At 31.9% G+C, this 13,559-nt stretch overlaps 1 protein-coding gene across 2 annotated transcripts; it reads left to right on the plus strand.

Annotated features, from left to right (window-relative positions):
* LOC109711021 (signal recognition particle 19 kDa protein) lies at window positions 7,680-12,666 on the plus strand. 2 transcript variants are annotated; one of them, XM_020233895.1, is made up of 4 exons: window positions 7,680-7,772; window positions 10,189-10,415; window positions 10,503-10,602; window positions 12,198-12,666. In XM_020233895.1, the coding sequence occupies exons 2-4, from the start codon at window positions 10,239-10,241 to the stop codon at window positions 12,329-12,331; spliced, it is 411 nt and encodes a 136-aa protein (XP_020089484.1). In that variant the 5' UTR covers window positions 7,680-7,772; window positions 10,189-10,238; the 3' UTR covers window positions 12,332-12,666. The 2 variants fall into 2 exon arrangements, with proteins under 2 accessions (XP_020089484.1, XP_020089483.1); XM_020233894.1 differs by having other exon boundaries at window positions 10,206-10,415.

The raw sequence follows: 13,559 nt of genomic DNA on the forward strand, positions 1-13,559 counted from the left end.
AATGTAATTAAATTAGAATTTTTTTTTTAATGGCAAGAAAAGAAATAGAGGCATCTTCTGAAAACAGGATTTTGAAATTCTAACTTTGGCAGTTAGATTTTATAAAATTTATTAAAAAATTGGGTCAATTTCAAATGTTTGTCTCAAAATTTGAATAATATTATAGATACTTTTCTAAAGTTGTCAAATATGAATATTATTTCTATAAATTAATTTATAAATTTTATCATAAATGATTTTATAGTTAATTTTTTAAACTTAAAATACACAACGACCAATTTACTTATCGCGATAGTTAAATATCATATAATTTAAAAATTTTGGCGTAATTTATATCACTCAAGATATTTTTTTTATTTAGCAGATGCAAAATAGTATAAATAAAAGTAATTAAAATAAACTATAAAAAGTACAAATCTAGAATAAAAATATTTAAAATATAATTAAAGTAAACTACAAAAATGCAAGCCTGAAATAAACACATAGTAATATAAATTGAACCTAAAATAAAGAACTATTAAACTGCATTTAAAACAAGAGAAAGATTTAAAAATAAACATAATAAAAAAGTATACAAGCATTTAGAATTTTGAAAATATTCTAACTTCTACTAACTAAACAAAATAATATAAAAGCATTCTAAATTAGTCAAAATGAAGACATATTAATTGGGCTTCTAAAAGTATTCTAAATATCCTTAAATATTATAATAAATTAGAAAAAAATAAAATTATTTAGAATTTTGAAAGAGGATTTTGGTTAAGAGAGAAGAGAGTGATGAAAAGAAAGAGAAATGGGGTGTTTGTGAGAGAGGGTTTTGAGTAATTCACTTTGTAATAGGCCAATCTTGAGCTCAAAACAAAGTTGGATTGAACCATACCATAGTTAGTTAATTCGGATTCGGCAAAAATTCGGTACGGGTATAATTCGGATAAAATTCGTCTTCTAATTTTTAAATTCGTTAAAAAAAACGGCTAAAAAACGGATTCGCCAATTATTCGGATACGTGATTTATACGGATATTATACGTTCACTAATTAAAAATTCGGGATCAAAAATTCGGCTATTAAATTAAGTNAAAATTTAAAATTTAAAGTTTGAAATCTATTTTTTAAAATTTAAAATTTAAAAGTTAAAATTTAAAAATTCAAAAATGAATCTGAAAATTATATTTAAATATTGAAATTAAAATAAAAATAAAAATTTGAAGTTTAAATTCAAAATCAGAATCAGATTTCAAGAATCAGTTTTTTTCTGGTTCTGATTCTGGGGCCTTCAAAATTAGTTTTCTGGATCTAAAACGCAGAATCAGATTTTAAAAGTGAGTTGTCAAACGCTTTATTGGGCCGAAAATTATTTTTCAGCCTAAAAACGTTTTTTAAAAACTAGGCCAAATACTCCCTAAATTAAGTAGATATAATTTTTCAAGTTTGACTTTTTATGAGATTAATTTGTGATAATAAAAAATAAAATCAGTTAAGCTGAATTTAGCTACTGGACTCGGCTGATTTGACTAATATCTAATATTCACGAGTTCGATGATTGAACTATTAGTTTAAATCGTTCACAGAAGTTTTTTGACTATTTGGTTTAAAGAATTGAACTGAATTAAAAAATTTGAACCCAACTAAAAATTTGAAATCCGTTTGAAAATATAAACTTGAAATAATTATTTTTTTACCATATTTTAAAAAATATTATATTAAAATCTAAATTTATAAAATATAATTTTAAATATTACATCAAATATTTATATATATTATAATAATAATAATAATAATAGGGATAATATCTAATATTTTATTAAAAATTTTAAAAATATCTAATATACTCGCGGTGGATTAAAACCCTTATTGATTTTCAAAAATTTCTTCCAATATCTTCAAATCCTTAGGTTAGAAGGGTATTTTTGTAATTTTAGAGTAAATTTAAATTTTTTGAATAGTAATTTAAAGTAAACTAGTGTAGATACCCGCGCGTTGCTGCGGATAGATACTATTAAAATAAAAATTTACAAATAAAAAAATTATCAATATAGCTAAATAAAATATTAGTAGGCCAACAATAAATATCAAGAATTATAAACTTTTAGTAGATAGATACTACTGAGGTGAGGTGGTGACATTTGCGACCAAATAAAGACGACTATATAGTCAATATATAGCAAGAAACCCATTAGGAATATGTAAGGTAATTAGTTAACAAATCTTACTCTTGAGTACACAAAAATATAATAATATATATACAATCATTCACAAATCACAATAGATTATCTATCTACCTACTGGAGTATTTTCTTTGTCAACGCGTGAGTAGATATTGAGGTAATCAAACCACAGATTCCACTGTACTTTGACTTTTTTAACCTTCGTAAATAAGGTTTTTCACTCAGATGTCTAGTTTTAGTGTGCAACCTCAATTTGAAAATAACTTTCGAGATTTACGCATTGAACAACGAAGCAGTTCTGCCTAAGTTTGGGACCCAAATTTAATTTTTTAGGTTTTTTTTTCTATGCCTTCTTCATGAAGTTGTTGAGTCCAATCGATACACTATAAAGTTCAGTATAATCAACGGCAACAGTATTAACAGTATTGTTAAATTTAACATATTTTTATTGAAATTAGTTATTCTGAATATTTGTATGGTTGATGGAACGATGCATTCTATCAACTGTGAATTGTTGGTAGCTAATTAACTATCGATTTCAGTGAATCTTCAAATCAATTTAGAAATTTATAGGTGTCAATGAGAAAATAAAGATTGGGTGCCAATTACAAAATGGCCAGTAATCGAAGGCAGCAGCATTAGCAAAAAAGTAGTGGCATCAGCAGCATCAGCATTTGCAACATCACCATCAGCAGCAGAATCAACAGCAGCAGCTTAGGGAGAAGAAACAGCAGTAGTTACATAACAATGATTAGCAGCAGAAAAATGCCGAGAAGAATTAAAAGAAAAAGGAAGAGAGCCAGAGCAAGTAACAGTAGCAGTAGCAGTAGCAGCATTACTGTCATCAGGAACACGATCGATAGTAGCAGCAAAAAAAGACAAAGAAAGCGCGAGATTTAGACTACTTAATGTTGACTTTAATTGGTTAATTTAGAAGATTATTACCACAAACAAACTACACTCCCAATTAAAGAGAATCATTGATATTTACAATCCCATTAAAAGAAAATCATTGATATTCATTGATAGGTCCTAAAGTACATCTATTGATCAACCATGATAATAATAATAAATACAAACTTATAAAATATTGAAGTATAGAAGAAGGCCTTGACTAACAAATATAACAAATGAGTCCCTTTGGAATCAGGGCAAAATCTAACAGCAACACTTTCATGTTGAAGTGTATTTAAGATTTTTTTTTTTACCTTAATTTTTGCAATATAGTTCTGAATGGCACATATAAACCTTGGATGGCTCCAAAATTTGTCTTTGATGCAGTTGGACCAAAATTAATACCTGAAAAGCATCGGCAAAAAATTGATAAATTAGTTTCTTTTCTTTGTTTCAGGATGGGCAAAATGTGGGAAATGATGTACTTACTGAAAAACACAACAATTTAAGGCATATTAGTGAAGTTTAATTACCAATTAGTCTAGAAATAAGAAATGGTTACATGAAGCTTTACGGGTTAAGCATAAAGGTAAAAAGGAACAAAAAATAGAATGATTGCTACACGGAAAAGCCATAGGATTCCTGAGGAGAAGACAAAAACACTGTTATAAGAAAAAGAAATTCAATATATTAGGCAAGATTGCATAGATGCATTATATAGGCAAAAGCATAGCAGCGAGGAGGAGGGATGTAACCGCAAGTAGGGCATACGAATCGGCGTGGAGGGTAGAGGAATTGATCAAAAACGGTTCGAGCATCCATCATATGTAACGGATTAGGGAAGAGAGGAGAGGCCATATGAAACGGAGAGAGGAGAGGGAACGACGCAGGAAGAAAGGAAAGAAAACGCTCCAACAGAGAGAGGAGATGGACTCGGTGGAGAGGAGAGAGAAAATGGCGAAACGCTCCCTTTTGTACGAAAAAACTGTCACGCCCCGGGGTTCCTTTNTTTTGGGCCGAATTATTCGCGAATTCCGTTTAATTCGCGAATAATTCTTTTTACCCAAAAAAACGCGAATTTTTCCGAATTTTTGGGAAAAATACGAAAACGGGAGTTTTATTCGGCATTTCAAAAATTCGCGAATAATTCGCGAATAATTCGCGAATTAACTAACTATGAACCATACATGAATTGAGCCTTTCTGATTCCAGAATAAAATGAAAATCGAAATTCGTTTTCCATAAAATAAACAATAACTATTAAAATTAATAAACTTCATTTCGATTCCATAGTTTAAAATAGATAAACCAAAAAAATTCTTAATCAGAAACTCTGAGACCATAATAAAAGTGTCATCATATTTGTGTTAAGAAAAGTGAGGCTTTGAACTTAGGGCCCGTTTGGTTCGAGTTATGTAATATTACAAAGTATCTCGACATATCCAGATATTTTGAATTTCGGCGTGAGATTACTACTAATGCTGCATTAGCGCGTTTGGCTTAATGCAATAATGTAATACTAGATTACAGTGTTTATAGCATTAATACGTTTGGTTCAGTTTATAAAATTTAGTAATCCTGACATAAAAATTAGTTTTTTTTCAAAATTGTCCTTGTCGTAGTCATTTGAATATTATTTTTTACGGAAATGACGAATGGAGGGAAGACCTGGGAGGACGACGCAATAGAAGATAGGTGTTCGTGCGAGAGAGAGAAAAAGATAGAGATAGAGATAGAGAGAGAGAGAGAGACGTGGAGAGAGAGAGAGCAAGAGAAAGCGGCATGCGAGAGAGAGGGGGAAGGCGAGAGAGATGAAAATAATACAGTTAATTAGATTTGGGGTTGTTGGAGGGTAAAATTGTCATTTTACATAATATGTAGTATTAATGGGTTTCAATAATGCAAGATACACGACCCCCCTCTCGTTAATATTTTCGATGTAATACTGCTCGATTTGTAATGATATATTAATGACTAGATTACATAGCGGATTAACCAAACACAATTTATCCCTGCCAGGATAACTCGAACCAAACGCACCCTTAGAGGGATATGAAAAAGACAAGGATATTAGAGACAACGAGTATTAGGCCATCTTCAATGTGACGCCTCAACTTTTCAGGGAGTCACTTATTCTAGAACAACTCTCGTCTTGACACATTTAACTCTTTTAACCTTTTGGGTTTATCCACCACCAGCAATACTTAAGCTGGGTTAAAAGTTTTAATTCTGTTATATCTTATATAGGACTATATGGGGTCTCAGATCCAAGGCCATAGACCTTTTTTTTTTACTTTATTTGTCTCCCTCCAAAGAGTGTGCATTGCCATACTTAAAAGGTTGACAACATTGGTCCACAAACATTCATGATAATTGAGTAACTTGGTAACATTGCTACCCATTATGGCTTTTCTTGATTCTCTAAGGCCCCATTTGATTTCGAAATAACGAATATTGGGATAAAAATTTTTTTTATTCCTAAAGTAATTACTCTTCCGGATTAGTCAGGAATAAAAATAAATTTATATTTGATTTGTAATGCTGCTATTTTCGGAAATTTAAAATTGTATTAATTTGATTAATTTTGTGGAAAGTAGATGATAGGGGAATCGATATTTTACAATAAAATTAGACATAAGATATACTATATAAAAAGAAATAGTAAAATATAATATTTTTTTTTCACATTCTAATTAAACTTAAATTTAATAAAAATAAATTTATTATAATATTTAATTATAATAATTTACTATAATATTTAAAGATAAATAATATGTATTAATATAGTAGAATTGATAAGTTTATAATAAAAGTAATTTATTATAGTATGTAATATATTATGTCTATATAATTTACATTTATTCAATTTATAATCTTAATAAAGCTTGGAACTAAAACTTGAAAGAGCACTAATCCACCAAAATGGTGGAATAGTTTATCTCAAGCTATTTTCGAATAACCGAAAATAGCAAAGTTTTGATCAAAACATTTTATTCCTGCCAAAAAATATCCCGTGTGACGGAATAGTAAAGATAACTATAGTTATCCTCGCTTTATTTCTGAGCCAAACTAGACTGAATACCCTACAATAAAATAGAAAATTTGGATCCAATTTGGACATAGCTGTCCATTTTTGTGCTTAAATAGGTTGCATTTTAAGAATCGGGCTGCTCATAGCATATCGAGTTTTTGTTATCCACTTTGTTTTCGATGATAGAGAAATTATGTAATAAATAACATATAGAATTTATGCTATTCATATTTTTTTCAATAATGAAAAATTCAAATCGGCGATCGATACTACTAAACATGATGTAGAATATTAAAACTCTTCCGAAAGCAAGTTTCATATTTTTCTAATATCATTTGCTCACGCATTTAAGTGGCCATGAAATGACTAGTCACAATCAAACATAGGGATGCAAACGGAGCGGATAGGGGGGTAGGAGGGTTCCCCACCTCTTGCCCCAATTCTTGTCGGGATGAGGCAGATTCGAGACGGATTATTTTTTATTTTATTTTTCGTTCCTACTTACCGTCTCATTCGGGGTGGATCGGAGCGGGAGCGAATTTTTGGTGGATTTTTAATAGATCGGGGCGGATTGAAGGAAGAAAAGGATCTCCTGCCTCCCCCTCCATTTACTTGGCAGATCGGAACGAGTTATTTTTTTTTTATATTTTTTGCTCCCACTTACCACCTATTTGGGGCGGGAGCTCCACCAATCTGGATCCATTTGCATCCCTAGTCAAGTAGCATTTTAAAAATAGTGGATATAATTATTGAATTCAAATGTCAAGTATTTTTTTATCTTGATCTGAATAGTGAATATAATGTTCTGCAAAAGTTCGGTCAATTTTGATTGTTCTATACGGCTATATGAATAGATGCTTTGTATGGGACATTAAAATTTGTTAATTTTAAAATCTTTTGATTATCAGGTAAATATTTTTGAAAAATCCTAGAACCTGTTTTGCTGGATAGTTTAATTTTTTAAAATATATTTAACTATAATCGTACAGAAATATCCCTCCAAAAAATATTCAATAGTCAAGTTCTTCCTTATCTTCTTCTTTTTTTAAATCCATTGCAACATTTTTTCTCACTCCTTTTCTCCTAAATCCTTTCTTTTGAGAAAAAAAAAGTTGTAAAGGAAATTGAATGGAAAAGCAATATGGGCGAAGCAACATACGTCGTGGATGAATGGAGACGGAGAGATTCTAATTATAGGTTCGAAACAAGTATGAAGAAGAGAGAGGAAGGGGAAGACGAAGAGGAAGTAGTAGAAGAAGAAGAAGAAGAGTTCCCATTACTAAAATTTTGATTAGGAGAAGAAGATATAATATAAGAGGGATAAAAATATCAAGTTATCTGATTGACAAACTAGGGTTAAATATTTAACGGTTAACTAAGTTTTTTCTAACGGATTCTAACTGAAGGGATATATTTGAAAATATTAAGACTCTTACCGGAACAATATATAAAAATTAAACTTTATAGAAAAATATTTATAATTTATTATGTTTGCAGGGACATGTATGTAATTAATCTAAAAAAAAAAAAAAAAGCTCCTGCATAATTGCAAAGTTCAGAGGATGTTCGTACATTTTTCCTTTTTTTTTTTTTTGTTGTTCTTTTAATCGGAAGATATTTTTCCGTTTCGTCGATTTCAAATCGCACTCCTCCTTCGATCTCCTCTTCGATCGGCTCGAGGTACGAAACCCTAATCCAAGCCTAGAATCCATCTTCCCTTTCTCCGATCCGATGCTGGATCATTGCATTTCGACCCGGTTTGCACTCTCTACTTTGGATTTTTCCAAATCGTTTCCCTTTGATTTGATTCAGTTTCGACTTCTCACGAAGTTCTTGCTAAAATTCATGAATTCGTTCTCAAATCTCACGATCTCGTGATCCGCTTAGGGTTTGATGCCTCGTTTTACGGCAGTGGCGTCGTTAGGGTTTTTTTTTTAACCTTGTTTTGTTTGTTCAATTGTTTCCGTGAATTGCTTTATAATTGTGGGAATAATAATCTTATTGAGAAAGGGAAATTGTTAGTAGGATCATCCTTAGATTTGAATGCGATGTTTCTCTTGTATGCATATCTACTTGCATTGTAAATGTGGAGAAATGAGGAAAAACATAACCTTTTGAGACATCCAAGTGAAATTGTTGGTGATGTGTTTGTGTATACAATCATAGGAGCAAGAACAGATTGATAGCATGTAGGCAGTGAGATTGGAAGAGATTAGAAACTCGGTGATGCTTTACTTCGGGTGGGAATTGAGTTTAGGCCGTGTTTTGGTGTCGGAATAAGATGTCCATTGATAACTTTGGGAGTTTTTTGGTTCCTCGAAAACTCGTGGAAAATTAATTTTCGGAAAAAAGTTTTTCATGGAAGACACTCTTATGTAGTTTTTGTTTTCCGGATGAATACTCTGGAAAACAAAAATGAGTCTTTTCCATGAAATTTGGAAACAAGTTTGCTGGAAATATTGTTTTTCCTGGGAACCAAACCAACAGAAACTACTTTTCTGGGCATAAAAATGTGTTTTGGGATTTTTTTTTTTTTTTGCCCCAGAAAAAAAACACCCTTTATTTGGTATGAAGATTTTCTTTTGTAATTGGAAGTTCACAGTTTGATTTTGCTCCTTCAAAGGGCTTTACATCCATGATTTGGTAAGATAGTCTCTTTCACCGACGAGGTAATTTATCTTATTCTGAAACAATGACTTAATCACTTCTCATCTGCCAAATACTACATGCTTGTTGAATAAATTGGAGAGATACACTGAAAAAGATGTTCGTTTATCTAAATAGGGCCTTAGTTATGTTGATTGACAAGATTGATCTCACACAAAACTAATCTTACCTGATGAGGGTTGATACCTCTATGAAATGCCAAAGCTATTGACTTGGCATGCCGGTGGAAATTGGTTTTCGTCTCTCTTTCTGAATCGGTGTACATCTCTCTCTCTCTCTCTCTCTCTCTCTCTCTCTCGTGTATGAAATTGAATGAGTTTTCTTTTCTCTCTCTCTTTTCTTTCCAATGACAATTTCTGGTATTCATTTTGGCTTCCCAGTGAGATAGAGAACTAACGCGGTTCATGAACCTTCTCTCCCTAATGATTCATGTTTTTGGCCTGTGATTAAACAATCTTTCCTTCCTTTTATTGACCATTAAGATGTTTGATCTCTTTATTTGATGATGTTTTCAGAATTTTGTAGATAATGTAAACAACAAAGCTAAATTTATTCTTGTTTAGTTTCGTTAATTTATGGGTATTCAGCTGCTGCAAATAGATGTCATAATTATATTGTATAAGGAATAATTTAAATTTTGAATTAGTATGTCTTACTAAGGAAAAGGAATAGTGATCATTTTTGTTTTTTTAATCTCCTCTTTACGTGGGGAGGATAGAGAAGGACAATGTAAGGAGAGAAAGTTGTTCTCTGGAATTTGGACTGTACCTAGGGAGTAAAATAGGGACATGAGGAGCGAAATGGAGAGACATTTTTCCTTGTACCCTTTGCCCTCCAATAGTTTGAGAAATGGAGAAATGGAGAGATAACAAACAAACAAAACCAACCATCTCTATCCTCCGAGTACCTTTTCTGTGAATAGAGAATCCCAATGTTTATTTTCATCCAATTTATGATAGATAAGAAATCAATGTGATACTTTCCCCAGCTCACGACATAAAATGCCAGTATGTTAGGTTGGTGAATTTGTTGATCAGATCTAGATGGCCCATTTAAGAGCAAATAGAAGCACTCCACAAAATCATTATAGAGAATTTCGATTTAGTGACAAACTATTTAAAGTTGTATATGGAGGGTGATGATGATATCTTTAGTTATTTTCTCTTCATTGATGTTCTCAGATTTGGATAAAAGAAAGTTAATTCCCTCATCTCCTTTTTCAAAAATCATTTCTGTATTTTTCTCTTCTTTAATATTTCCATCTTTTGCCTCCCCTTTTCAAGCATGCAAACAGCGTTACATATAAAGTTCAGTTGCTCAAATAAATTTAATGATACAGAGGTTATATGTGAAATATCTTCATCCATACACTCGGAAAAATAAAAGCCCCGAATGAAAGATCAATTCGATTTCATGTACATGCTTTTAGATGTTTTTCTAATGTAGGGATGAAATAGGAGAGCAACAATTGGTGAAAACATGGATGAAGAGTTACGCAATATAAAGAAGTGGATCATAATCTATCCTGTGTATGTAAACTCAAAGAAGACAATTGCTGAGGGCCGCAGGATCAGTGCTGCCAACGCTTGTGAGAATCCCACTTGCATTGAGATCAGCGACTGCTGTGCGCATTTGAAGCTTCCCCATGCAATTGAGGTATCCCAATGATTTTTTGCTTTCCTTTTTGAGTTTTTCATTTGTAATTTTTCATTGTTTTTCATATGTTTAGATACATAATTGCAGCTAGATAAGGCATACCCTCGAGACTTCATGCAGCGGGGGAGGGTCAGAGTGCAGTTGAAGCGAGAAGATGGGACTTTGACTAATCCTGCTATCGCTACCAGTAAGGGTTAATGAACCTAAATTTTCTATTTATATTTTCTTTTGGCAGTGCTATACTTTAAAAAAATGGGTAGGGAGTGGTATTTCTCTTGTTAGAACTCTACTTCCGATGTTAAGGCACTAGACAAATGAATAGAACACAAGATAGTAAATCTCAGCTTCAGTTCTAGTGTTGTTGGATTTCAATAGTTGCTGTCTCAGCATTTATAGTGTCGTTGATAGTTTCAGGCTTCGGTTTTGGCGCCACTGACTATCTCCAACTTGCAAAATCTTTTGAACAGGTTAAAGTTGATTTGGAGAACCATTTGATTAAAATTTACTGTGTGCCGTTTGACATATTCAGTGATGGTTTATGTTTTACTTTCTTAATAATATTATAGGGCAACTAAGTACCGTTTTAAGGTCTGCTAAGAGATCATGGAGTGACATAAGAAATAGCATGTCTGTCTGAATCAAGTTTTAATACTTTGGGGGTGTTTGGTTGGAGGTAGGTGAACTGAGGTTGCAATTAACTTCTGAGAAATTGAGTTCATACGCCCCCCAGGACTAAGCGTACGGCAGAGGGCTGCTTTCAACTGTTTTTGAGCTTCACTCACTTCTATTTCTGATTCGTTCAACCGAGTAAATAGAAGTGGTTATATCAATTTGGAACTATACATGCTAGTTAATTGTTACGTCCAGCCAAACTCCCAATTAGAGCTATTTTTAGCTTCTTTTAATCTTTTAGACTGAACAAATACACTTTGGTGTTTTACTATCGTTTCAGAGAATGAAATAGATTTTTTCTGAATTTCAGCTGAAACATTCAACCATCCTTTTAAAGTATGAATTTTGGTTGTTGGGGTGTGGAACAATTGGCTAAAAGTGCGAGGGGAGGGTGTTACTAGGAAGTCATGGTGAAGAAACATTTGGTCTCTCTCATAGCTTGCTTGGAATCCTTCAAATCAATGATTTGGATGAAATTGCAGATCAGAATTCATTAGATTGCCCATGGGAAACATTAGTAGGAGTGAATTGAATGGAACCGAATCGATTCGTGATGATTTGGATTTTGGAATTATTTCGGTCGAGTATATGTACAAATCCGGTGTTTGAAGTCGGATTTGCCATAGTACAGTTTGTGTCTCCCCCACATAAGAAAATATATGCCCAAAAATACTCTTGCTAATTCCTTTGTGAGCCACGAAATTCAAGTCCAAAACCAACTCATTTGGACTCCCAGAATTACAAATTTATTAAATTCTATCTTGATTTGGTACCAAACCAAGCGCGATAAACATTTCAAACATTTTATAATGACCTGACATTCAACGTCATTTTCATCATTTGAAGTTCTCCATTTGAGTGCTTTTCGTTAAACTTTAAGAAGCCAAATTGCTCATCAACCTAACGGTTATGCTTTAGCTCATTCTTAAACTGCAGTTGTTAACTTGCTCTGCACGTGCATGCTTCCTTAGTTTTTTGGTTTCCCATTGCTTCACGAATTTACCTATCACCTCTAGATGTTGTTTTGAAACTGAACCTTCGAATTCAGATATGTTCAACCTGTTCTCTTTTCGATCTTTTCATTATTGACATAATCCAACTGCATTACAGGGAAGCAACTGATGCTCCAAATCGCGGAGCTGATTCCGAAACATCAGGGGAGGATCAAGAAACAGGAGCCCGCGAGTAGTTCTGCGACTGCGGGGACTTCAAAATCTGGAAAAGGGGGGAAGAAAAAGAAGTGATAATATTCTAATTCGTCGCAACGTGGAACCTGTGTTCTTGCCGGTAATCTCTCTGCAATTGTGAGAATTTTCACCTCATTTAGCTCTTAAAGTTAAAACTGATTGTTGTAGAAATTTTTGACTGTGCCAAGATTCCAATCCTAAAATTGTGATTTTTCAAGATTGTTTTTCAAATGTGTAAACTGCGCTGCTAGTCCCTAAACTTTTAGCGGAGTTTTATTTTGGTCCTCAAACTTTCAAGTTGAATGTTAGACCCTAGACTTTGAAAAAAGGTTTCATTTTAATTTTTGTGTATATTAAACATAAGATGGCAAATTATTTTTTTAGTTTTGGTACCTTATAGTTTGAAGCATCCCACTTTGCTATCTTGTGGTTTTACTTTTATCTCGTCTTTAAGATAGGTTATTAGAAAAGATACTAAATTAATATATTTTATAAATCACAAGATAGCTATTTAAAAATATATGTTGATAAAATGTTATAATTTGTCATCACGTGGTTTGTAAAATATATTAATTTACTATTATGTAGTTTATAAACTTTAACGGTAGGTGTTAAATGTTAACATTGAGATAAAAGTAAAATCACATGGTAGCAAAATAAAACACTTCAAACTATAGGGTATTAAATTGAAAATGCGCAAATTCATTGGGGGCAAATTGAAGTTTTTTCTTTATTTTATATGATATATTTGAATACAATCATTCATTATGTTACTCTCTTTTTTTTTTGGGAAAATTTCAAATATCACCTCTATGGTCTCGCACTTTTTACTCTAGTATCATGTAATTTAAAGTGTATCAATTTAGTACCCTGTGGTTTCGCACTTTTTCACTTTAGTATCATGTAGTTTTGCACTTTCTCACTTTAGTACTCTGTGGTTTAAAGTGCATCAATTTAATACTCTATAGTTTTATTTTTCTCTTTTCGTCGGCTCCTCTATTAATATTTTGTTAAATTATATACAAAAAATTTTCAGATACTCTACCTAGAATTATCAAATATTTATTTTATTACCCTTTAGTTTTAACTTTATTATTGATTTTTTTTCCCTCCGTTAATATTTCATTAAATTATATACAAAAAAAACTTCAGATACTCTATCTAGATTTATCGAATATTTTACTTTAGTACTCTTTAGTTTTAACTTTGTCACTGATTTAACAAAAAAAAATAGTGAAATGGATAAAAAAAAAAAGAAAAGAAAAATGAAACCACAGGATACTAA

Source organism: Ananas comosus, linkage group 5, assembly GCF_001540865.1.
Source record: "Ananas comosus cultivar F153 linkage group 5, ASM154086v1, whole genome shotgun sequence".
Classification (NCBI taxonomy): Eukaryota; Viridiplantae; Streptophyta; class Magnoliopsida; order Poales; family Bromeliaceae; genus Ananas; species Ananas comosus.

Bases quoted from the DNA above. Each gene is read 5' to 3' on its own strand.
- LOC109711021 (XM_020233895.1), top strand. From the start codon at position 10,239: ATGGATGAAGAGTTACGCAATATAAAGAAGTGGATCATAATCTATCCT. The intron at 10,416-10,502 runs GTATCCCAATGA...ACATAATTGCAG, and splicing joins AGCTTCCCCATGCAATTGAG to CTAGATAAGGCATACCCTCG. The intron at 10,603-12,197 runs GTAAGGGTTAAT...ACTGCATTACAG, and splicing joins TAATCCTGCTATCGCTACCA to GGAAGCAACTGATGCTCCAA.